Source organism: Neophocaena asiaeorientalis, unplaced genomic scaffold (genome assembly GCF_003031525.2).
Source record: "Neophocaena asiaeorientalis asiaeorientalis breed wild unplaced genomic scaffold, Neophocaena_asiaeorientalis_V1.1 scaffold177, whole genome shotgun sequence".
In the NCBI taxonomy this organism is placed as follows: Eukaryota; Metazoa; Chordata; class Mammalia; order Artiodactyla; family Phocoenidae; genus Neophocaena; species Neophocaena asiaeorientalis.
Genome location: NW_020172779.1, coordinates 22,599,179 through 22,623,235, shown reverse-complemented (window position 1 = coordinate 22,623,235; position 24,057 = coordinate 22,599,179). Strand labels below are relative to the sequence as shown.

At 61.6% G+C, this 24,057-nt stretch overlaps 1 protein-coding gene across 1 annotated transcript in view; it reads left to right on the top strand.

The window, feature by feature from the left end:
• ZC3H3 (zinc finger CCCH-type containing 3) overlaps positions 1 to 24,057 on the top strand; it is an 81,323-nt gene that overhangs the window by 10,096 nt on the left and 47,170 nt on the right. The window contains exon 4 of the mRNA XM_024741193.1: positions 19,361 to 19,514. Within this exon, the coding sequence (XP_024596961.1) occupies positions 19,361 to 19,514 (154 nt within the window). The remainder of the gene's footprint in view (positions 1 to 19,360; positions 19,515 to 24,057) is intronic.

Below are 24,057 nucleotides of genomic sequence, written 5' to 3'. Positions count from 1 at the left end.
CCAGGGGTTGCCCAGGACGGCGCATGTGTGGCGAGAGCCCACCCACCTCTCCTTCGCCTGCCTCTGCACAGACAAGTGGCCAGCGCGGTGGGTGGCGTGTGGGCCTGGCGGCTCGCTCAGGGCTGTGCCGGCAGGGCTGTGGTTGACAGGAAGGGCCCAGAGTTCACGGTGCCATCAGGTGTGGATCTGAGCGCTGCCGAGGCTTTCACTCAAGCCGGGCCTCACACAGCCGCCTGCCTCTGGCTCAGAGCTTGCCAGCACGTGGCGGGCGCTTCCCTCACATCCCTTAGTCTGCCGTGCCAGCCACGCGGTCTGGAGGATCTGCTGTCACCTGTTTATGGATGCAGTGGGTGGCCACTCATCCTGGGTCATCGGCAGAAGAGGCAGGTGTGGTCTTGGGCCCTGCCCGTCTTACCGCGCCCCAAGCCTCTCCCAACAGGCCCCGCCTCCCCTCTGAGCAGATGTACCCAGTGGACACGGGCAGGCGGCGGGCCAGGTGCTAACGGCAGCATCACTCCTGGGAGGCAGCCCAGAGCCCACTGCTTGGCGCCGGGCAGCCCTGTGCGTGGCCTGTGCTGGCCTCAGGACCGCGGGAGGGTCAGTGGTCAGAGGGGGCGCGGTGAAGCCTCGCCCCAGGTCTCCACGTTCATCAGGAGTGTTTTTTCACCACCAGCGCCCACTGGGAGCACTTTGGGATGATCAGGAGCCAGGGCTGTGGCCCAGAGGGGTGGCCGCAGGGCCGGGGCTGGGTGATCCCTGTGGTGTCCCCGTCGTGTCCAGTGCTCTGGTCCTGGGTCCCGGTCCCGAGGTGTGGGCAAGCCCTGGTTCTAAGCCTCCAGGCTGGTGCTGGCGTTGCCTTGCTCTGTCCCCACAGCTGTGGAAGGTCATCTCTTGGGGGTCTCTGTGCGGGTCGCGGGGGCGGGGCCGGCTTGGCGGATCCTAGGCTGGGCGGCTGCTGGTGCTCCTGGCGCTTTTCTCGCTGCTGGGGTTTCCCGTCGTGGAGCGGTCTGTGGTCCGTCATCACCCGCTGGCGTGCGGTTGGGTGGTTTAGCTTTACTACGGCAGATGCTGTAAAGGGCGTGAGAGCAGTTCAATCTGGAGCCCTGCTTTCCTAAGGGAAAAGGAAAATGCTGAAGTAGGCCCTGCAAAAGGCAGCCGCAGCGATCCTGAGCCTTGCATAAACGATCAGGCGTGTCGGAGGCCTCCAGTTTTACGTTGGTCATGGCCGTGCTAATTAATTCTTCCACAAGAGCTGGCGTGGGAGTGCGTGTACGCGTACGCGCATTGCCTGTGTGGCGCCTGCCAGGCGTGGGGCCTCTAGGGGAGCTGTGACCTCCGCGGAGTCAGGGGCACCTGAGTGACTCCATGAGGCTGAAGCCCTGGGAGCCGCTCCTCACCTGGGAAGGAGGGGTGATGTTCTCACGATGGCCAGAGCTTGCAGCCCCGGGGTCTCGTGGGCCAGGGTCCCCAGGTGTCCGATGAGTGTAGACGGTGTGCTGAGGGTGGCCCGCCCCTGTGTCCTGGCTGACCGAGTTAAACCCAGCCTCTCTGCCAGCTGGGCCTGGCCCGGCCCGAGGGTCCCTCAGCCGATGCGCTCTCAGAAGCCCACCCGTCCGTGGGCGCGGGGTGCAGGGCGGAGTCTTTCTAGGGCTGCTTTTTCTCCCAGCCTCCCCCTGGGCCCTCAGTGCTCTCCCTGTGGCTGCCGCTGGCCCCTCAGGTGGTCTGTCCCACCTGCTCTCCTGGGCCCAGCCCCTTCCTCCCTTGGGGAGTGGGGGCCACCTGGTGATGGGGGCGTGGGAGCTCCTACCTGCTGGAGGTGGGCCATGGCCTTCCAGGTCCTGGATTGTGGCACCTTCTCTCCACAGCTTCAGCATGTTGCTGGGCACCCCATCCAGACCCAGGTCCCACTCCTCCATGCTCCCATGGTCCCAGTCCAGGAGCCCGCCCCGGGCTACGTCACGGAGCACCCCTGCCCCCGCACACCTCGGCCTGGCCCTGTGCCAGGGCGGCCAGTGATGCAGTGGGCTCCCTATGAGACTCAGAGCTGGGGGTCTGGGCTGGAGCTGCTCTTCCTTGGCCCTCTCTTTGAGTGAAGCTGGGGGCGCCGAGGTGGGCAGCTGGGCTTGGGCACAGAGAAGCCATCTCAGAAAGGAACTCCAAAGACATGTTTCCCCTGTGGAGCTCTCTTTAGCCGGGCTCTCCTTACTGCTTGCGTTTTAAAGGGGGAAGATGCCAGGTGGGGTGGGGGTTTGTGGTCGGCATCTGTCTCAGGCTGCCACCTCCATGCTGTGTGGTCCCCTCGGCTTGGGAAGGCAGGGCAGCAGGGGGAGGGACTGCAGGGCCACACTGCCCCTCTTGCTGCCCTGACACTGGGGCCGGCCCGGGTATGTATGTCCTTGACTCTGGGCTGTGAGACAGTGCCCCAAGGGGCAGCACGTGGGGAGACAGGCAGCCGGGGAGCAGAGGCCGGGGCTGAGGGCTGCTGTCCAGGGTCAGAGCTGCCCACACGGCCAGTGGGTCTGAGCTTGGACGGAGCGCAACAGGACCAGATGGCTGGACAGTTGACCTCCAGGTTCTCTTTTTTTCTGAAATATGGAGGTGTAAGCTTATAAATTCTCCCGAGCATAACCTTAGTTGTCTTCTGCAAGTTAATTATTTTTGTGTTCCTCCAAAATGTTTTCTAATTTTCATTGTAATTTTTTCTTTGATCCAGGGTTATTCAAAAGGGATTGCTTCATTTCCAAACCCCTGGGGCTTTTGAGTTTCTTTGTAATGACCGCTCCCCAGCTTCACTCCACTGGGCGAGCTATCTGTGTGATTTCAGTCCTTTGAAGTCTGCTCAGACTTGTTTTAAGGACCAGCTTAGGGTCAGTTTTGGTAAAGCTCTTGTGTGTACTTAGAGAGAATGATTCCACTTGGGGAGTTTGGGGCTCTGTAAGGTAAGTTGTATTAATTGTGTTGTTCAGGTCTTCTGTATACTTTCTGATTTTGCGGGGCAGGGAGGGTGTCTGCTTTTTCCAGTCACAGAGAGAGAGTGTTAAGATCTTCCACTGTTCTCCAGTTGTCACTTTTGCATTAAGCATTTTGAGGTCATTTGACTGAGTGTAAACCACTTAGAATTGTTATATCTCCCAGGTGGATTGAATCTTTTACTGCTACGAAATGTCCTTTTTTATCTCCAGTAAAGCTTCTGGCCTTAAAATTTACTTTCTCTGAAGCAGGTATAGCTAGGCCAGTTTCCTTTTAGTTAGTGTCACAAAATGTGTGTATATACACGTGTACACACACACACACACACACTCTCTATGCAAATGTATTTATGTGTGACATGTGCAGACATGTTTACTTTTATCCGTTATTCTGTTTAGATTTTTTTGTATCCAGCAAATAGTTGTGTTTTAAGTGCAATCTGAAATTGTTTTTCTAAAAAAGGGTTTCGTTTGTTCACATTTAATGCAATTACTAGGGTATTTGGGTTTAAATCTGCTGTCTTCCTCTGTGCTTTTTCTTTGTTGCACCTGTTTTGTTTTTTTCTCTCCTTCTTCTTCTTTTGGATGTGTATTTTTAAATTCCATTTTCTCCTCAATTAGCTTATTATACATTCTTTTATTCTTCTTTTGGTGGTTTCCCCAGAGGTTATATTGTGTGTTCTTGATTCACTGTTATTGGTACTTAGAAATTACTGTCTGATCCCTTCCCAGACAATGTAAGAAGCTTGGAGTACTTAAACCCTATTTTCCTCTCTTCCATCAAACGTGGGGAACTGCCATGATTTTAATTCTCCATATATTTTAGACCCTAGAAAAAATTGTGTACAGTCAGCATTGACCTAGACTATGTATTTATTCTCCCTTTTCTCTTCATCCTTTCCTTGCTTTCTGTTTGAGAAACTCTTCTTAATATATCCTGTAATATTGCAGGTGTGCTGGGGACCATTGCTCTCAATAGATGTTTATCTGAAAAGTCCTTGTTCTTGCCTTACTCTCTGGAGAGTGTTTTTGCCTGGGAAGCCGTGGGGCTTTCGGTGCTGGGGAGAGACCCTTCCCATCGCCAGCTGACGGCGTTTGGTGACGTCAGCTATCCTTCCCAGGAGGGTGGCGTGGCTCTCCCCGCTCTGGCTGTGGGGCTTTCTCTGTTTCTGGTCTTCAGCAGGTGTGCTATGGTGCTTCCTGTACGTTTTACCTATTTGGTTCTCAGCAGGTGTGCCATGGTGCTTCCTGTACATTTATCTGTCCTGCTTAGGGTTGGTGCTATTTCTTGAATCTGTGGCTTGATGGTTTTCATCAATTTTGGAATTTCAGCCATTCTGTCTTTAAGCATTGCTTCTGCTCCATCCCCACCTCTCCTTCTGGGACCTCAGCTGCATTTGTACTGAACCTTTTCACCATGTCTTACATGTTTCCTGTGTTCTTCTCTGTGTCTTCTGTGACCTGTCTCCATGCTTAAATCTGGGTAGTTTCTTCTAACCTATTTTCTAGTTTAGTTATTGTCGTTTCAGCTTCGTATAATCTGCTACAAGACACATCCGTTGAGGTTTTAGTTTTAGTGACTTTTAAATTCTAAAATTTCTATTAAAAAATAGTTACTAGGTCTCTGCCAAAATTTGCAATCTTGTCTTTTTTTTTTAATTAATTTATTTTTGGCTGTGTTGGGTCTTTGTTGCTGTGCGTGGGCTTTCTCTAGTTGTGACGAGCAGGGGGGCTGCTCTTCGTTGTGGTGCGTGGGCTTCTCATTGTGGTGGCTTCTCTTGTAGTGGAGCACGGGCCCTAGGCGCATGGGCTTCAGTAGTTGTGGCACCTGGGCTCAGTAGTTGTGGCTCACGGGTTCTAGAGCGCAGGCTCAGCAGTTGTGGCGCACGGGCTTAGTTGCTCCGTGGCCTGTGGGATCTTCCCAGACCAGGGCTCGAACCCGTGTCCCCTGCGTTGGCAGGCGGATTCTTAACCACTGCGCCACCAGGGAAGTCCTGCAATCTTGTCTTTAAGCCCTTGAATGTATTAATCGTTTTTAAAGTCCGTGTCTGACCACCCAGTTATCTGGATCCCTGTTCATTGCATTGCCTGTTTTTTTCCTTCTTAGTTTTGTGTCAAGTGTGATTTGCTTGTATGTCTGGTTATTTTGTATCGAGTGGTGGACGTTGTGTATGGAGTTCTGGAGCTAATTCAAGGCTGGATGATGTCATGTTCCCCCAGACAGGGTGCGTGGCCCCTGGGGGAGCAGACCTACAGAGTCAGGGCAGTGTGGGCAGTGAGAGTGCCCAGGCACTTCCTGCCCAGGGAGGGCCCCACGCTGGGGCGGGCTCACTGCACCGGCAGGCTGGCCTGCAGAACAGGGTCTGTGCAGGAGAAGGACGAGGGAGGGGTGGTGGGAGCCCACTTGCCCACCTGTCCCCAGTGTGTGCTTGGTGGGGGAAGAAGGGCGGCTCCCTGCAACCCCCAGCAACCTGTGTGCTGGGGACAGGAGGGGCTCACTGACCCGTGGCCTCTGAGAAGTAGAGGTCTCTGGGTGTGGGGTAGATGGGGCAGCCCGTGGGCCTCCTGCACGATGGCCTTGCTCCTGTAGGCCTTGCCCCGCCTCCGCTCCAGGCCCTGGGAGGGGCCTCTGGCAGCCCTGCCTGCCTCCCCATGCAGAGCCTGCTGTAGGGGCTGGGCAGGCCTGGGCACAGGCGGTGGAGGCTGGGTGAGGGGCCAGGGGTGCTGCCTGCCCAGGGGTGGGCGAAGAGTTGCAGTGGGGTTGCAGTGGGGTTGCATGACAGCTGGGGTGGCGGTGCTTGTGTCAGTAGGGCCTTCGGTGACATCCAGGGAGAGCGCTGGATTCTGAGGCGGCCACCGGCAGAGGGCCCTGGTGCACGGGCTGCCCGAGGGAGTGGGGCAGCCTGGTCTGGACAAGAGCTGACCGCCTCGGGGCACACTTCTCTGGGCCCGGGGCGGGCAGGCCGCCTGACCATGGAGAGGCCTCAGCCTGGGAGGGTGGGTGTCTCTCTGCCCCGCAGGGCGTGCAGGCTGGGCCGGTGGGGCTCAGACGTCCCAGCAGCTCCCTCCCTGCTCCTGCAGCTCACGTGGGCTGGAGCTGCTGGCTTTGGGCAAGGAGCAGGACCTGGTGACACTTGGCTCCCAGCTCTGTTGTACCTGAGGCCGCTTGTGTCTTGGGGTGGTGGGAAGGGTCGTGGGCAGGAAGGGCTTGCTGCCCCAGAGCCGGTGGGCAGCGATGGTGCACTTGCTTGGAGCCCCCTCGGCTGTGTCCCCTTGGTTGCCCCCCGCCACCGTGTCCTCCTGGGAGGATGTTGACACAGAGGGAGCCCAGTCAGGGTGGGCACCAAGGATGGGCCTCCCCCAGGCTCTGAGCTGAGACCCTCTGCTTCCCACCCTGCCGGGGCCCCGCTACTTGCTCTGCCGAGGGGGGCCCCGAGGGCGGTGGGCTCAGCTGTCCTGGAAAGGGCGGGGCCGCGTGTACCTCTGCCGGGGGCTTCTGGACAGGCCGCGTGACCCTGGAAAGGCGCCGTGTCCGTGGGGCCCTCTCTTCGTAGCCCTCCTGCTTTCCTGCCTTCCCTCTCGTGTCCATGGGAAGTGAGCAGTGCTTCCCCCAAGACTGAGCCCTTTCCAGGCAGATCCCAGGCTGAGAAGGCACCACAGCCCAGCTGGGCCGTGCTGGCACCACCTAGGCATCACCTGTGTGGCCCGGGGCTCAGCGGTCACAGGTATCCTTCTGATTTGAAGCTTTGGCCCTGATGCATAGACTTGATGGAATTTGCAAGGCAAATCTGTAGCCTCACGCGACGACTGTAAACCTATCAGCTTCTAATCATCAGGCGCGCCCTCATTTGTTGGTTTGCCTGAGTGTCTCCAGGCCTGGCAAAAGGAGCTCTGGCCCTTCTGGTTGCCTCTGGCCCAGGGGTCCCCAGGGGTCTGCACTGTTCCTGCTCCCACTGCCGGCTGGTCCGGGCAGCACTGGGACAAGGTGTCTAGCTCAGGGAGGTGGCAGGTCCCCTGCCGTGGGGTTGCAAACGTGGGAGCGAGCTGCTGCCCTCCCCACGCCCTCCTGTGCCCCCCGGGGGCTGAACCCTCAGGTGCTGTGCGTGGAGAGGCCCGGGTGGGTTCCGGGGCCAGCGTTCTCTCCGGACCGGGCACGGGTCACTGACTGCCTCTGCCCCGGGACCCATCCTGGGATGCTTCGGGGCATCCGGCCGGCCCAGGGGTCTTGTCCCTGGCACACTCGCCCCCTCCCGTCTCGTTAAAGTTTTTGGGTGTGGCAGGGACCTAAGGGACGTGCTGCCGCTTCTGCCTTTCCTGCCCATCTGTGGATGGGGAGACTTCTGAGATACTCCACCCCCGGCTGGCTCTGACCAGGAGAGCCGTGGGCCGGTGGGCAGGGCCCGTCCTGGTCCCCCAGCGCTTGCCGGCCGTTTGGGGCGCTGCGCTTTCTGAATTAATTCGGAGCTGTTGTGTTTCCTTCTCACGGTGTATCCCAAGCTGTGCCGGTCCCTGATGGGCTCCGGCAGTGCCAGCGGCCGTGTGGGTAGGTGGCAGCTGAGAGTGGGCGCAGCAGCAAGGGGCCGCCCGACCCGGCAGGTGGCGTCCTGTGAGGCAGCGCGTGCTTGGTGCGGGGAGGGGCGTGAGCCTGCTTGGCAGGAGACGTCTTGTAGCGCGAAGGATGGCTCACTGCAGGGGTGCCTTCAGAGCGGCTTGCTCGCACCCCACATGCTGGGCTGCAGCAGGGCAGCCGCCAGACCCTGAGCTGCCGCAGGCCGGGGGAGGCGCGTGGGGCGGCGGGGCGAGGGGGCGCACCTCCCTGCGTCTGCGTCTGCAGGAGATGGAAGGCAGGCCTGGTGTTGTGAGAGAAGCTGAACTCCGTGGCCCGGGCCTGCCGCAGAGTCTGGGAAGGCCGAGGAGAGAAGCTTGCTCTGTGCCAGGCCCTGCTCGAGGTGGGAGACCGGGGGTCTGAGCAGGCCCGGGCCCACCAACTCCCGGCGTGTCTGGGGTGAGCCCCGCTGGAGCCCACGGTGGTCCAGCAAATCACCAGCGCCATGTGTTCCCGTCACTGCTCGCTCTACACCCGCGTGGGGGTCTGGAATGTTGAAATGGGGGACGGGCTGGACCCCGGGACCTGCCCGGCTGAGCTCAGGCACCCCGGCTGCCCCTCCAGGCCGTTGTGCCAGTGGGCACCGTGACCTGGGGCGTCAGCACTGGGGGGGCAGCCTGCGCCCCAGGCCTTCTCTTGGGAGCACCTTTGCTTCCCTCTCTTCCTTCTGTTGAGTTTCTCGGGGCTCCCTTTCCCCCACCAGATGGCATGTGCATCAGGTGTGGCGCCCTCTGCGTGAGAGACAACAGAGTGGCCTGCAGGCGCCCACCACCCTGAGTTTGGGAGGCCTCTGCCTGACCTGCCCGGGCTAGCCCTGTGCCCCACAGCCCTTCCTCAGACCCCTGCACCTCCTTCCCTCCTCCCTGCCCGCTTTCCTCCCCCTTCCCCTCCCCCTGGGAGGGGAGGGGAGGGGAGGGGGAGGGGGGAGGGCAGAGAGGGAGGGCAGAGGGGGAGGGGAGGGGAGCGGAAGGCTCACTCTGGAGTCTGCTGGCCCAGCGCAGCCGCAGCTAAGGCCGGGCTCCTCCCTGTGGCCTCCACGGAGCTGAGGGTGGGGAGGCAGGGATGCAGCCCGAGCTCCCGAGCTCCCGTGCTCGTGCGCTGCCCTGCCCTCCTTCTGCCCCTGCAGCGCCCGGCGCCAGGCAGGCTGGCTGTAGGGCTGAGTGAGGCCGGGGCCCCCCCCACACCCAGGCTCCCCTCCGCGGCCTGCTCGCTGCCCCTGTGCTGCAGCCCTGACCCTTCGGCCACCAGCAAGGAACGGGTGAGCAGCCGGAGAGCCCAGGCAGCCCGGAGCCTGTGAGGGGGTACGTGGTTTTCTCTCCGTGGCCGCTGCTTTTTATAGTGGGCTTATTTCCAGGCTCTCTTGAAAGCGTCTCTCTCTGGCGAGGAAGCAGGGCAGGGATCCTGAGAGGCTAGGCTGTGGCCAGCAGGAGCGCTGCCCTCACAAGGGCTGCCAGCTCTGGGCCACGTGGTGGAGCCGGGCTTCCCTGGGGTGGCTGAGGCCCAGTGTCTGTCAGACACCTGCGGGGCTGTGCTGCCCACCCTGTGTCTGCTGAGGGAAGCCCCCCTCTGTGCTCTCGCCCCTGTGGGAGAGGATGGGGATGTCCCTGGGGGTCAGAAGGGCAGAGGCAGGCTCGTCGGTGCCCATCCCGTGGTGCCCCGTTGCTGTCACAGCACCTGCCGGGGGCAGGGGAGGGGGGAGACGAGGTGTGTTCTGCAGCGCCCCCTTCAGGGACAGGGACTGGTCCCTCTCCGTCTCTCGTGGCTTGGAACGTGGGGTATCTGTCCACCTGGGACTAGCGGGCAATTTCCTGCGCCCCTGAAAGCCCCCAGCAGAAGCTGCCAGGGTGGGGTGGGCCTTCACCTCCCAGGCTGGGCTTCGTCCCCTCAGCTGGGCTGGCCCGGCTCGTGTGGAGGCCCCGTTGCTGTCGGTGGAGTGTGGACAAGGCCCCTCGATTCTCCCTCGGGGACTTGGGAGCCCCTGTTGCTCCCCTGGTAAGGGAATGGATACCCCTTCCAGCCCTCCTGGCACATATGGGGCAGGCCCTCAAATGGAGGGACATAGTGATGACGGAAGACTGCCCTTTTGTGAGGGCAGAGACACACGCCAGTAGACCCAGTGCGGGGTAGGTGTTGACTGGTACCTGGTCCCTCCTGGGCAGTCAGAGGCCTCTGGCCTCTGCGTCTGAGCATGTCAGCCCTAGGCACGGCGTAGGTAGAGAGGCCTCGGCGTGAGGTCTTGGCCTGCTCTGGGGCCTCTCCTGCTGGGCTAGCTTCACTTCCTGTCCCCTGGCAGGTGCAGGGAGCTGGGCTGAGCACCGTGCCCGGGGCGGGGGCACTGTGGCCGGCTCCGTGTTTACCTGGATGGGGGTCCCCGCAGGCAGCCAGCAGCTCTGTGCTTCGTCCCACCTGGATCTCAGGGAGTTCGGGGCCACCAGTGCTGGGCCCTGCCAGGCAGGGAGACCTGCAGCAAGTGGAGAGGGAGCCTTGGCATCGGGTGGGCAGGACCAAGGGGTCATCTGAGCCCCTGGGCACCGGCACGGAGGGGGGCCATCTTGAGAGAAGTTTAGGTGCTTCTGGTGGTGCTTGGCCCTCCAGAGCCCCTGAAACCCTGGGCAGGAAGGGCTTGCCCAGTCCAGACGCCGGTGCGGACGCTCTTCGTGTTCAGGGCTAACGTATCAGGTGCTGCCTCTGCCTCTTCCAGCGTGCTGTGGAGGGACCTGCCCTTCCCGGGAGGAGCTGAGGGGACTCGCCTGCCCTGAGAAGGGGCGCTTGCTGCGCTCCCTGCCGCTTCCCCAGGGCCCAGAGGCCAGCATGCAGTGGGCTCGCCAAATGTCTGTTGACTGACTGAGCGAGCTCTGTGCAAGGGACACACTGGTGTTGGTGCTGCCTGGACATCCTTTCCTCAGCCCTCTGGCCTCTGGGGTGGCTTTTGTCAAGCATGAGGGTCCAGTTCCCTCTCTGGCTTCCTCCATGGTCTGCAGTTGCTTTTAAAACACTTCATTTTCACTGTTTTCTTTCTAAGCTTTTTCACGTCCCTGGTCACTTGATTCCACGTAAGGAACAAGTGGACCTCAGGCCACAAAAGCAAAAGAGGCTGTGAGATGGCAGGCCTGGCTCGGTGCCGGGCTGCAGACAGATGATCACCTACCATCGTGCACTGTCAGTGTGGGTCCAGTGAGGGGGCCTGGGCCCGGGACGCCCGATCAGAGGGCCGCAGGCGAGCAGGAGTGGCCAGTAGGCCGCAGAAGGGCCAAGGGGCCCCAAGGGTCACTGTGGTCAGGGCTGGGCTCGGAGCCTAGGAAGGCACAGTCCTCCATGACCCAGGGCCAAGGGAGGAGGGGACCAGGGTGGACCCCCGGTTGTGAGCTCCATCTCTGGAGGCTGGAGCTGAGCCTTAGGACCTGCCCCCCGCTGAAGGCAGATTCCTGTCTCTAACATGCACATGCGTGCCCTCACCTGTGAGGCCCTGGGGGCTCGCATCGGTATATCCATGGCCACCCAACGCGCTGTCCTGGACACTGGCACCTCTTGTGCCCGCGGGTCCTGGAGCCCTGCCGGGGCTGCTGAGCCAGAAGTGCGTTTGCCTTTTGTTCTCAGTAAGAGGTGGATTTTGCTCATGGGGTCTGAGTGAAAGCGGACAGGGTAGAGTACCCAGTCCCAGGATGTCCTGTCGTAGCTGCTTCTGGCTGAGGTCAGATGGGGCACTGGGGGGAGCAGCTGGCTCACAGTCCGGGGCCTACAGGGTGTGGCCCCAAGCGGGCAGGGGCTGCTCGGTCTGCTGGGGAAGGGGTGAGCACCAGCCGTGCCCCTGGACGAGCCTGCGTCACGTGGACGCTGCTCGCAGCACGCTCAGGCCTGGTCTTGTCTCTGGGGGGCGGTCCTGAGGGGGCGCGCTGTCGGCCTGGCACGGACCCTGCCTTCCCCGCCTCTTGCTCCTGTGGGCCCCGCTCAGCGAGTTTGCCCCCTACCTGGATCTCCCAGCCACACGCTGTGCTGTCTTCTGGGGCGCGCCTCCCTGGGATGTGCTGGGGCTCCCCTCCCCCTGGGCCCAAGGCCTGCAGGTGGGCTGGGGGCTGGGAGGTGCTCGCTTTCCCCTCTTCCATCCTCTAGAGGGATGGTTAAAAGGGAAGGGAAGACCCACCCCCATAATGTACAGCGACTGTCAGGGAGTAAACTACTCCCATTTCATACAGACGGGTCAGTGTCGTCGCGCGATCGATGGCTCGCACACAGTAATTATAGGAACGAGCGGCATGTATCGCTTGAGTGAGTTTGAGAAGAGTAGGGTCTCAATCTTTCCTCTAATAGGGCCCCGACAGTCCCAGCACTGCGTGTCTCAGGCTGACAGTGTTGTCATTAAACACCAGGTAGTGCGGGACGACGGAGAAGGCGGCCACAGGGACAGGCAGCCGACAGCGGCGGTTTGTCATCACCCAGCTGCCCACGCTCCTCTTGCGGCGGTGCCGACCGCTGCTCCCTGACACATGGCCCTGTCGGGCTGCCACTGTGACTTAGTAATCAGTAAACGTTGTTGTTTTTTTTTAATAAATTTATTTTATTTTTTATTTTTGGCTGCTTTGAGTCTCTGTAATCGGTAAACGTGTGTCAGAGGCTGGTCCCCAGTTCAGACAGCAGTGCTGCAGGAAGCCCAGCAGGGTGAGGCTCTGGGCCGGGGGCCACTCCCTCTCCCTCGAGGGCCAGACCTCCCCTCCCAGGGCCTGGGGTCCCCTCCCCACACCATTGCAGATGTGTGCACACCGTGTGTGTGTGTGTGTGTGTGTGTGTGTGTGTGTGTGTGTGTGTGTGTGTGTTAGCGAGTACATCCACTCATCCTCCCAGGCAGCCACCTGTGTGTCGGAGTCTGGCAGGGCCTCTCCATGGGCCGCCCGAGGCATTCCCGAGGGACCTGCATGAGTGCTGGCCTCCAGTGGCCCCAGGGTGCAGAGCTGGGGTGTCCTGGGTGCCTAGGAGGGGCCTCTGGCTGTCCCGTCACCTCCTCTGTGACTGCCACCGGAGATGAGGGCTGAGCCGCCTGATTGCAGCAGGGCTTTTCCAGTGTTCGAAGTGTCGGGAACCATCAAGCACAGGAAAAGTGGAGTGATTTATTAGACTCATAAAAATTCATACTTTGCGATCCCAGTCATCCCACGTCTGAAGCTTGTTAGAGTGCGGTCCCTGGCAGCTCCCGCCGTGGCAGGGGCGGGGGCGGGGCGTTTGCCTCCTCCTGCCGGCTGCCATCCCTGCTCATTTGGAGAAATGGACAGGCGTCTGCAAGCACGTGAAGAACAGTTCACGGGGCTGGGGATTTGTCATAATATTACTGTGTTCTCGTGGGTGGGAGCAGGACGGCCAAGCCCTGTCACCTTGCGTGCTCCCTGCACCTGCAGGGCCTGGGCTGGGACTGGCTGGGGCTGGCTGGGTGCCGGAACACTGAATGCAGTGGGCCCAGGGCTGGCACCAGGTGAGCAGTGCACCTGTGTGAGAATACAGACAGAGGTCTAGGCGTGCAGGGGGATGTCTGGGGGCGCAGGGGGAGGTCTGGGGTGCAAGGGGGTCTGCAGGGGCAGTGAGAGATCTGGGCTGCAGGGAGAGGTCTGGGAGCACAGGTGGAGATCTACAGGCACAGGTGGAGGTCTGGGCGTGCAGGGGAAGGCCTGCAGGTGTGTTTCTAGCTGTCTTTATGGGACGGAGCGGTGTGTGTCTTCTAGGCTGATGTCAGTGGGAGTTGAGTCCATCTCTGTCCTTCCTGAGAGACCCCTGAGCAGAGGCCCATTGGCCCAGTGCCCCCTGGCCCAGCCCGGGCCCCATCCTGCTGGGCATGGTGGGCAGGTCATTTTCCTTCTCTAGCCCTTAGTCTTCTGATCTCTTCACCGGGGGGCTGACGTGCCCCGTCAGCTCTGCTGTGCGGTGGGCATTGTGGATTCTGTGCAAAGGGGATGCAGGGACAGAGGGTCCTCACTTCTGTTGACAGGGAGGTGACAACTGAGCTGGCCAGAGCCAGTCCTCCCTGGGTCCTTGCCTGTAAACAGTGGAGGGGCCTGGAGGTCTGGGCAGGATGCGGCCCTGCCCCCTGTGGGACTGGCTTCATCTGCTGCTTCGCAGGCAGCGGCAGGGTCCTCCCAGCAGGTGTCTCGCCGGCTCTGCTGCTGGCCCGGCCCTTCAGCGAGACGTGAGGGGCCCGCGGGGGGGCTGCCGTCCCCATCCACCGCCCACCTCCTGGACACCTGCTGGGGACCACCCCTCTGGCGGTTGCTCTGGCTGTGTGGCCTCCTTAGCGCCTGCCTCGGCCTTCCTCTTGCTGCTTCCTGATGGTGGCGGAGCCTCTCCTTGTGGCCCCTGGGGTCTGCTCGCCCCTCCTCAGCCCCAGGGCGCTTTTCACCCCCAAATGCTGTTGTGGCCTTGCTATCTCCAGGACTGTGTCACTGAGGGGACAGCTCAGATGGGGCTGACCTTCGGAAATGCCCTGGTAGACGGGCAGTGTCCAGAGAGGGCAGTGCCCCTCATCGTGTGGGCCGGCAGGGTCTCCCCACCCAGGAGCAGTGCACCCTCACCGGGAGATGCAGCATCTTGCTTGCGTGGCCTTTGCTCTGGCTCCAGTCACGGTCAGTGCCATCCTGCCAGGCCCGGGGCTCTGCGCAGGTGCTGTGGAGGCCTCTCAGAAATGCGTGCCGGCTCTTCTGTGGCCACTTTCCCAAGAGGGCGGCTCGGCCATGGTGGGAGAGAGGCTGCCTGACCCCCGCTTGGCCGGGGTCCTGCACGTCGGCCTCCTGCATGTGGCTTCCTGTCCTGTGTGAGGCCCGCCTGCTGCTGCCGAGAGGGTCAGGAGCCTCTGGGCACCCACAGTCCAGCTGCAGGCCCGGCTTTCCTGTTAGATGGGTAGGAAGGTGAAGCCCTGGAGGGGCTGTGTGATGTGTTCTGAGCTGGGTACCAGGGGCCCGTCTGGGCTCAGTCCCTCCCACTGGCTCTCTGGGGACCCTTCCCTGGCTCAGGCTCTGTGAGCTCATTTCCTGCCCGCTGTCCAGACCCACCTGTCGCCCTCGGCCCGGCCTGTCCTTGTCCCTGTGCTGGCGCAGAGTCTGGGAGCAAGGTGTCCCATCTCCCTCGCTCTGATGGACAATCCCAGACGCCTCCTGCAGCCTCTCAGCGGTCACGGTCCTTGGAGCTGTCATGCCCCGCACACTTGCAGTGGCAACTCTATACTGACTTTGCTCTCCTGTCTCCCTGCTCCCTCTCGCCTGCTTCCAAAATTGCTGCCTTCCAAATACACCGTCTATACCCCAAACTCTCAGGCTCTGTGCTCAGGGGGACCCAAACTGTGGTAACTGGTACTGGACGGGGGGACTGCAACCAGGCCCCGCTGCTCAGAGGCCCACAAGCCTCTAGTGCAGGGCTGGGGTGAGAAAGCTGGCACAGCATCAGGAGGTAGGGCCTTTGTGGCGGTAGTTGGAGACAGGGCAGCAGGAGGGGAGCGCAGGGTTACGTGGTCGTTCTTGCCCTCTAGCCATGTGGGGCAGTGGTCTTCGGGAGGCTGTGGGGTCGCCTGTCCTTTGTAAATGTCATGGACGGCACTGAGGAGAATGACAGGCTCAGGGCAGCCGCCCCCAGGGGAGGCCAAGAGCCAGAGGCCTCCGTAGCTCTTCTAGAGCCTCAGCTCCCCACTGTGGCTGTGCTGACTGTGGGGCACACGCTTAGCCATAAAGCCAAACACCAAGGCTTCTGAAGACACAGGCTGGCCCATCGCCTTGGTGGAGATTAAGGCCTGGAGAGGGGAGGAGCAGGGCCCTGGGGCGCGGGGTGGGGATGCTTGGCGATGGGTAATCGATCTCAGGTGTGTCTGGACAGACAGCTGGGCGGCTGCGGGGGCTGCTGGCATCTGGGCTCCTGGGGCTTGTCCCATAGCCGCCTCTCTCCTGCCGGTGGCCCCAGACAGTCTCTGCTCAGAGGGGTCCTGGCTCCCTCTCTTCACTCATTATGCAGTGGTGAGATCGGCAGCACCCCTTCTTCTAGTTCTCTCCCTTTGAAGTTCCATAAGAACCTGAACTCCCTCTCAACGCCCCTAGTCGCGGTGAAACAGAGCGAGAGCCGTGACCTCCGTCTGATGGGCTCTGCCATCTGTGGTGGCTCGTTGAGGCCGGGGCCGGGGTCAGCTGGAGGCCGGGCTGCTGCAGACAGCGCCGCCTGACCGGCCACGCGAGCTGCACAGGCCCCGGGAAGGCTGGCGCTCTCCCCAGTTCCGCAGCCCGAGTGCCAGACCGCCTGGGCTCTGCTGCTGTCGGTCCAGTCCCCACCTCTTGGCCGGTGGCCTCCCTCCCCGGCTCGCTCATGCAGGAGCCGGGCCCTGCTGATAGATGGGCTCACATCCCATTCAGATATGATGCCAGCAGTTTTTTTGTAGTTTGTCTTCCATTGCGGTAGTAAAGTTTTTAATTAGGGAAGCTAATGAGATCGATTAGTCATTAGAAGTGACCTCTGCACGGCAGGGCGGAGAGGGCTGTGTGCGTGAGCCTGATAACGCAGCGCCCGAGCGTCGCGTCGTTGGCAATAAAGGCGCGAAGGGTTTGATTTGAGTGAAACGTGCCACGGGGAATACATCACGCGGAGAAAAGAATTACAGCCCTGGGAGCCTGTAATGAAGGGAATTAAACCAACATCCTATCTAAATAACATGATTACCTACACAAACCCTCAGCCTGCCAGGAGGAAAGGGAGCGACTGCTGCCTGCCGGGGCTGCTGCCGGGGCAACCCTCCAGCACCACAGGGCCGGGGGGAGCCCGGGTGCCCTGCCCATGGGGAGCTCGCCCATGCCTGCCGCTCTGCCTTTGCACTGGGTTCAAGGTTCCGGTCCCTGTGTGCCATGCGTGGTCTGAGGAGCTCTCATTCCTATCAGCCGTAGGATGGGGGGCGACACCAGCCGTCTGTCTGCCCTGCTGAGCTCTCTGTGCCCTCAGCGTGGGCGCCCTGGCCTGTTCTCTGCAGGGCCGCTGTCCTGAGTGCTTCCACCCCCACAGCCAGGCTGCTCATGGGGAAGACCAGGAGGGTCTGCGGGGCCAGGCTGTGAGGGTCACAGCCCCACTCTGGGGGGCGGGGCATGGGCTGCTGTGCCCTCCCCTCTGCCTCTCGGGATCGCGGGGGCTGGGGTCTGACGGGGGCCGAAGTCTGGGAGGTGACACTTAACCTTTTAAGAGGGAGGCCTACTTTATTACTTTGTATTTACTTAGAAGTGGTTATCAGGTACTAATAAGTAAAATGCAGTAAGTTAGTGAAAAGGTAAATTTCACAGTGGGGCTGCATTGTAAAGGAATGTTATAAATACTGATGCCCGTTAACAGCAGGAATGAGGGCCAGGCCCAGAGGTGGTATGTCCCAAGAGGAACTTTGCGGAATGCAGAGTCCAGTCCCTTGGGCATTGGGGGCTGGGGGCTTCCTGGAGGAGGTGGCATCTGGTGGAACAGGGAGGGGGATGGGAGAAGCCGATGTTGTGCGTCTGGGCGAAGGGGGGTGAAGCTGGCCAGGCCTGGGGCTCCCGGTGCTCAGGATGAAAACAAAGTTGTTGAGGCCCTGCCCCAGCACAGCCCAGCCCTCCTTCCCACCCTGCACACTGGTGCCCCCGAGCTGCAGAGCCAGGGCCCTGGGGCTCTAGGGTGCGTGTTGCAGCCCAGACTGGTAGGTGGTGGCTGGTGTGGGAGCCCCCCGCCTCAGAAGGGGGCCGAGGGCGGGTGGCCCCAGCGGTGGCGGAGGGGATAGGCAGGTGGGCTGTCCAGGTGCAGAGGCTGTGGGAGCAGGGAGTGGGTTTGGAGGCCATGGTGTCAGCGTGGGGCTTGGCAGTAACTTAGAGGAATTCCCGTGTTCCTGAGTGCTTAGTTGGAACAAGCTATTATTGATTTTCACTGGTCTCTTCTTGCTTGTAAGACCTTGAAAATTCAATTCAACAAACATTTATTTACTGGTGCCCCCTGTGTGCTAGGCTCTCCCGTACATCCCAAATGTGTGGGGGCTGCCTGGAGCTAAAGAGTCCCTCGCTTTGGTCACTCAGCAGGATCAGGCATCCCGGGTGATGCCCGGTGCTTCTGCCGAGCTTCCCTCTTTCTCCCTGACTGCCCCCTGAGCTGCCACCCTTGGACGGAGAGAGAGACGGAGACGGAGACGGAGACTGTGGGATGCTGGCCTGGCCCGGCGCGAACTTCTGTGGGCCCCTGCCTCCAGTCCCGGGGGCAGAGGCGTCCTCCGCTCTCAGCACTCCCTGGGCCTTGCAGCCCCACGTCCACCCCGACCCTGGCTGGGTGCGTGGACCTGCACATGCTGCTCCTCTGGTCTGGGGGCTCTCAGGGGGGCTCTGAGCTGTGCTGTGTCCTGGCCTTCTCACGTGGGTGCGCGGGAGCCCTGTTAGAGGCTGCAGTGCCCCAGGGATGGTTTTGGGGACACCTGAGGGAGGGGCTCTTCCAGCATCTGGACAAGGAGGCATAGTGCTGTCCTGATGGCCGTGCAGGTGCGGTAGCTCCCGTGGGGCGAACTTGTCCTGCCTGCTCCCAGGCAGGCCCCGCACCCCACCGCCCATCAGGCTGGGTGAGCCTTGGAGAGAAGGCATCTGGGCCAAGGTGCTGATTGCTGACTGGGGGAGGGCCTGGCTGTGGGCTGGTGGTCTGTTGTGTTTAGGGCTCTGGAAGGTGACTTCTACCCAGTGTTGCTGTCGCTGTTCACTGAGCAGTCACCGCTCTTCGTGGAGTTTGCAGGTGCCGGGAGGATATGTCCTTGGGGCCCAGGGGAGCAGGTTCGGGTCGTGGAGCACCGGTTTGTGCTGTCAGGGAGCGGGGTGGCTGTCCCCGAGCAGCCAGGAGTGTGGGAACCTGTGGGTCTGGCACCACCGTGCCCCTGCTGTGCTCCCTCTCCTGGGCCACCCTGGACCCCAGGCGGCCTTCAGCTGAGGGTCAGCTAATTCTTGCCCAGGGATCATAGGCCTGTCCTTGTGCCGAAGCTCTGGTGGTGAGAGCACGTGTGTGTTTTCCTGGCCTCCTTGTCTCTGCCCCTTCCCATTCACCCTCCCCCCACGCCCCTCACCCCCTGCCGGCTGTGCTGCCCAGAAGCTGTCTGCTGCTGGGGTGGCTGGTAGGGGCCCCCCTTCCAAGCAGAGCCCTGGGCTCCGTGTAGGCAGGTTAGGTGGGACCACAAGGAGGCGCCTTTGGGAACCAGGGTCCGAGCAGCCTGGCCTGAGGGGCTGGGGTGCTGGGTCGGTCACAAGAGGCAGCAGCGCCCGTGTTCCCGTGCTGCATTAGCTTTAATTATCTGGGCAGTTAGAGCTGTATATTATGAAAGTCGGGCAATTAGATGCGTTCCTCATAGCTATGGGGAAATTGCTGGCTATCAAGTGGAAGGGAACTGGGGCAAAACAGATCCCTGTTAATTGCATGAAACATTCAGCAAGAAATAAAGCTGTGGTGTACATCACCCTGCAAAATGTTCTGAAAACAGAAGTGATTAAGTACGTAAATCTACATGGACACCCGGTGAGGGTTCCCAGAGAGGGCGGTGAGCGCTTCACGCCCGCAGCCTCGCGGACCCGACCGTGGGCCCCTCCTCACTGCCCACGGGGAGCACCAGCCTGCCACGCCAGCTGCTGCAGCTGGCCGCACCCGCCCCACTTGCTCTCCTGGAGGCCGCGCTGGCCGCCTCCGGCTCCGGCAACCCGGGGCTGCTGAGCTCTCTGGGAGTGGGCGGGGGCTCGGATCAGGGGGTGATGGGAGGCCCCACCGACCTCCACTGACCACCCGTGTCTGGGTTTCCCTGCAGCCTCCAGCCTGCACGGCCAGCGGACCCCTCCCACCAGCAAAGTGATCAAGACTCGCTACCGCATCGTCAAGAAGACCCAGGCCTCACCTCTCAGCCCCGCCCCCGGGCCCCTGGCCCCACCCTCCTGGCGGGCACTGCGGCTCTCCCTGTCCAGGTAGGAGGCCTGTGGCTGCTGGGCTCCAAAGTGCAGGGCGGGGCCTGAGGACCGAGCACACCCCCAGAAGTGCTTGGTCTACAGTTGTTGGCTGGGGAATGGGCTGATTTTTCTGTCTAGCAATTTCTGCACGAGACGTGTGGCCGGCCTGTGTGTGCTGTGCACTCACGCAGACACGCACGCTCCCTGTCCGTTAGCAGCAAGCTGCCAGCTTGGGGCGGGGGGTGGGGTGGTGGTCTGGGAGCAGCCGCACCACCTGGGTGTCCCTCAGGGAGAAGCTTCTGGTGAGAGAGGCTGGGCCATCTCACTATCAATGTATTGATTGTTACGGGCAGGGGGTGAGGCTGTGTGCCTCTCCAGCCGCCCACACCAGGGTCTGGCCTGCACGCTGAGCGCTGTGGCCTCGCTCCAGGCTGCTTCTGCTGGAGGGCATGTGTGGTGCGGTCGGCTCCCTCTTTTCTTCTGGGTCCCCTGGGCCCAGAAGCAGGAGGGCTGCAGAGGTTGGGGTGCGGCTCCTTCCTTCAGTGAGGCAGGCGAAGGGGTGACAGCCTGGGTGGGTTGGAATCAGACAGTGGCAGGTCCCCTCCCTCTGTCCTTCTGGGGAGCGGTGTGGGAGCCCCTTGGCCCGGTGTGGGCTTCCAGCTGGCTGCGCTGGGCACTCCAGAGCACGTGGCCTCGGGCCTTGGGGCCAGGGGGCCATTGTGCCCCAAAGGGCTGGGCCACGGGGCAGAGCAGCTATAGTCCTGGGCAGGGGCCATCCTGCCAGCCCCCCCCGGGCCCCCCACTCTCTGGACATGGGAGAGGAGGTGCTGGCCTACTGGCCCATCGTAGGTGTGCCCGGAGGTCAGTGGTGGCCACTGCCCTCCTCCCTTCCCACCAGGCCACACGAAACTTGGCCCTGCTACCGACTTTTCTGGAGGCAGTAGCTGGAAGTATATTTTAAATTAATTTTACTGCACTTTTTGTAGTATTTTTGTTTTAAATAGATTTATAAGCATCTTGGGGGCTATTTCTACAAATTTATGAAGATAATTTTCACTCTCTCGATAAGGTTAAATTTACACCTTCTATTTCCATATTAATTCACAGTGCTAAGTGGGTCTAATTTTCTTCCGTTCTCCTATCTGGTGAGCATGGCCTTTCCTAATGCAATTTCCCCCTCACTAAATCACTGTGATCGGGAGTCATGATCGAGCTAAATTAACTTAAATTAATTTACTTAACGAGAGCCCCAGATCTTCGTGAATGAGGTTCAGATTTATTGATTCTTGCTCCTCTCTCCCGCCCTGCAGTCGGCCTTCCTGCCCGCGTTGGCAGCCCTGGCCTGGCCCCGCCTCTCCCAGGGGGCCTGGCTGGGGGCCGGGGGTGACCTTCGTCAGGGAGGCACCAGCGGGCCTCTCCTTCCTGGCCTCTGAGTGCCACGGAGGCCCAGGTGTGGGTCCGGCTGGCCCAGTGTTGAGTGTGCCAGGCCCTGATGTGGCCACTGGGCAGGAACAGGTGCCAGGCTCAGGGGTCGAGGGCCCCTGAGGAGGGAGGTGGCTGGGGGCGCCCCCGAGGCAGCAGCCGCCTCCTACTTTCAGCTGGAGTGTCAAGCCCGTCAGGCCGAGAACAGCCCGGTCAGCAGCAGGGCGGGGGGTGTGCCTTCCCCTCAGTTCTGGAGACAGGCGGGGGCTGCCTCATGGACAGGTGTGTGAGGTCCGCACTCGGGTCAGGTGGATAGGACGGGCCATCAGGACAGGCCCAGCCCAGCTGCCAGCCCCGCCCGGCCACTGCTTGCCTCAAGCTCCCAGCGAAGGTGGTACCGGGCCTTATGGGGAGGGCGTGCCCCTAGATGGCTGTGTGTAGCCCCGCCAAGGGCCGTGCCGAGTGCCCGATGGCTCAGGCCCCGCAACCCTGGCCTGTGCTTGGTGTCTGGGCACTCTGAGGCAGGTTCCCAGCTGCACCAGGCCCCAGTGCCCTCCCTGGGCATGGAGGTGTGGCCGAGCCCACGCCAGGATGGCCACGTGTGCACTGAGGGCATGTGTGGGCTGTGCTCGGTGAGGCCTCCCTCCGCCCGCCTGCCTCTCTGCAGGCCTGCCTGACCCATCGCCACGCACCTGGGAGGCTCCTTGAACCCAGAGCCCTGCACCCTGAGGGCCTGGCCTCTGGACGTGGTCTGCGGGGCAGCAGGGCCGAGCGGCCAGGGCACCCTGGGAAGCGTGGGTTGGGCTGCCAGTGGCCCGGGCTTCCTATGCTCAAGGCCACCTGTGCCCTGGCGAGGCTGCCTTCTCAGCAGTTGCCACCCTCCAGCTGCCCAGCCTGCCGTCGGCCGTACACGCCAGGCTCAGCTTGTCGAGGCAGCAGGAAGGGCTTGTCTCCAGGGCCGGAGGCCAGTCTGATGCCCTCCCACCCTCCTCCTTCAGCTCCATCAGAGCTAGGGCTGCCTGTGTATGGTCAGCAGGTCCCAGAGAGGTTGTGGGGCCACCTGGCCTTGGCCATGGCCTTGGCCTCTGTCCTGTGCAGCTGCAGGTTCCTCAACTCTCCCTGGCAGAAGGTCGGGGTGCTGGTGGCTGGACTGAGGCCAGTGTGGGCTGCGGGCTGCTGCAGTGATGAGAAAGCAGGGCAGTTCCACCAGGCAGCGGGGCTGAGCCCAGGAACCAAGGGCTCTTCTTGGGCCTCCCGATCTGTGTCCCCCATGGAGAGAGGACACCTCCGAGGGGCGGGCTGGCAGGCAGGCCCCAGCAGTTCTGGAAATCTCAGTGGGCAGAGTTGGGGGCTGGTGGACACAGGTGGGAGGTGAGGCGGGTGGCCCAGCAGCTGAGTGCCAGTGTTAGCATGAGGTGGCCCTGGACCCCACCCCCCTGCAGACCCCTCACTGTGAGTCTCTGCAGAGAGGAAGCTGTGTGTGCGTGGCGGGGGCTGCCAGCCTGGGGGAGCCCAGGGAGCCCCCGGTAGGTGGCACACAGCGTGTGACCCTGGGCTCAGCCCAGACCCGCGCCTGACGGCCATGGCCTTGGCAAATCCCTGCCCTCCCTGTGCGACGAATGCCAAGCCCCTCGTAGCGGTGGGGACGCCACGCTGAGTCCCGCACCGCGAGGGGCCTGGTTTTAGAAAGACTTCAAAGGTGGCGGGGCTGCTGTGAGCCCTCTCCCGAGAGGGATGCAACAGGGCGCTGCCCAGGCTGGAGACGGGCCCCTCCTCCACTCTCAGCACGGCCCTCACTCATGTTGGGGCCCCTCGCCTTCCAAACGCTTGGGGCGGAGCCGGTGGCCTCAGGAGAGGCACGTTGCGTTTGAATGCTGCAGCGTTCTCCTCTCCTCCCCACCCTGCTGGCCCTGGGTCAGGGCGGCACGGCTCCCTGCCCACTCCCTGCTCTGGGGGGGCTCGGGAGGTGGGCATCCCCAGGCCTGGCTCCTGGTGTCTGGGAAGAGGCAGGGGGTTGCAGGGTCCTTGGCCTCTTCCCCTCCCTGGAAGCCCGTGTTCCGCACCGTGACTTGAGCCACCGTGGCAGCGTGGCCACCACTGACAGTGCTGTCCCGGGCGGCAGGCTGCACGTCTGCCTTGCAAGGCGGCTTTGCACTTTGTTTCCCGGTTTAGACAGAAACCTACTCTGAGCCCCACGTCAGTTTTGGCCTAATATGTGGGGAGCTGAGGGGCCACGTGGTAGCCCACATTCACAGCAGGAGTCCTGGGGTCCCCTTCCCCCCACCAGCTGTCTGGTCTGTGGTGAGGCCCTGACTCCAGAAACACCCAAGAGGAGAGTCAGCTGGAAGTAGGGCAGTTGGCCCATCAGTTCTGTCGGCCGGTCAGCCCTCGTCCACGTTGGGGCAGACGGAAGGTGGGAAACCGCCGGGCAGCAGCTCCTGGACGCCATGGGCACTGCCCATCCCATTGAGAGCCATGGGCTGGATGAGGCAGCCGCTGCCCTGGCCAGGGGAGCGTGTGGAGGCCGGAGCAGGAGGCACACAGGGTGGGGGGTGGCTGCCCCTCCTGGGGAGGACTGTGGCCTGAGTGGGGCAGAATCCTCGGCACCACGGCTCCGGCTTTGGGGCTGCCTGCGTGCAGGGGGAGTGGAAGCTGGCCCGGGCAGGCCGGGTCCAGGGCCCCAGGAGGCGTGGCTGGGGCTCGAGGACTGCACAGCGCCGCTGCCCAGAGCTGGCTCCCAGGACCTGGGCAGCAGGGGGGCCCACGAGCACACCCTGGGGCTGAGGCACACACTAAGCGAGGATTTAATTTTTTTTGTTCTAAGATTTGTGGATTTGCCTGTGTCCTCGCCAGCTTCCAGCAAGTTCATTAATCTGAACTGAAGCTGAAATGTGACTTTTTTTATCCCTAAACTGCCTGTCACTTTTTTTCTTTCCAAATTCATTTGACATGAAAGTGCAGAAGAAACAGGAGCCCCTGTGCTTAAGCAGATGAGTCTGGCGGCTGCTCCATCCCGACTACAAATGGTGCTGTCACAGGGGCTGCCGCTTGCTGGGCTGCCTTATTTTATTTTATTTTTGTGTCTGTGTGGTAAATCTTAAGTAATCTCTGGGCAGTTTGACAAGGTTTGGGCTGCGAT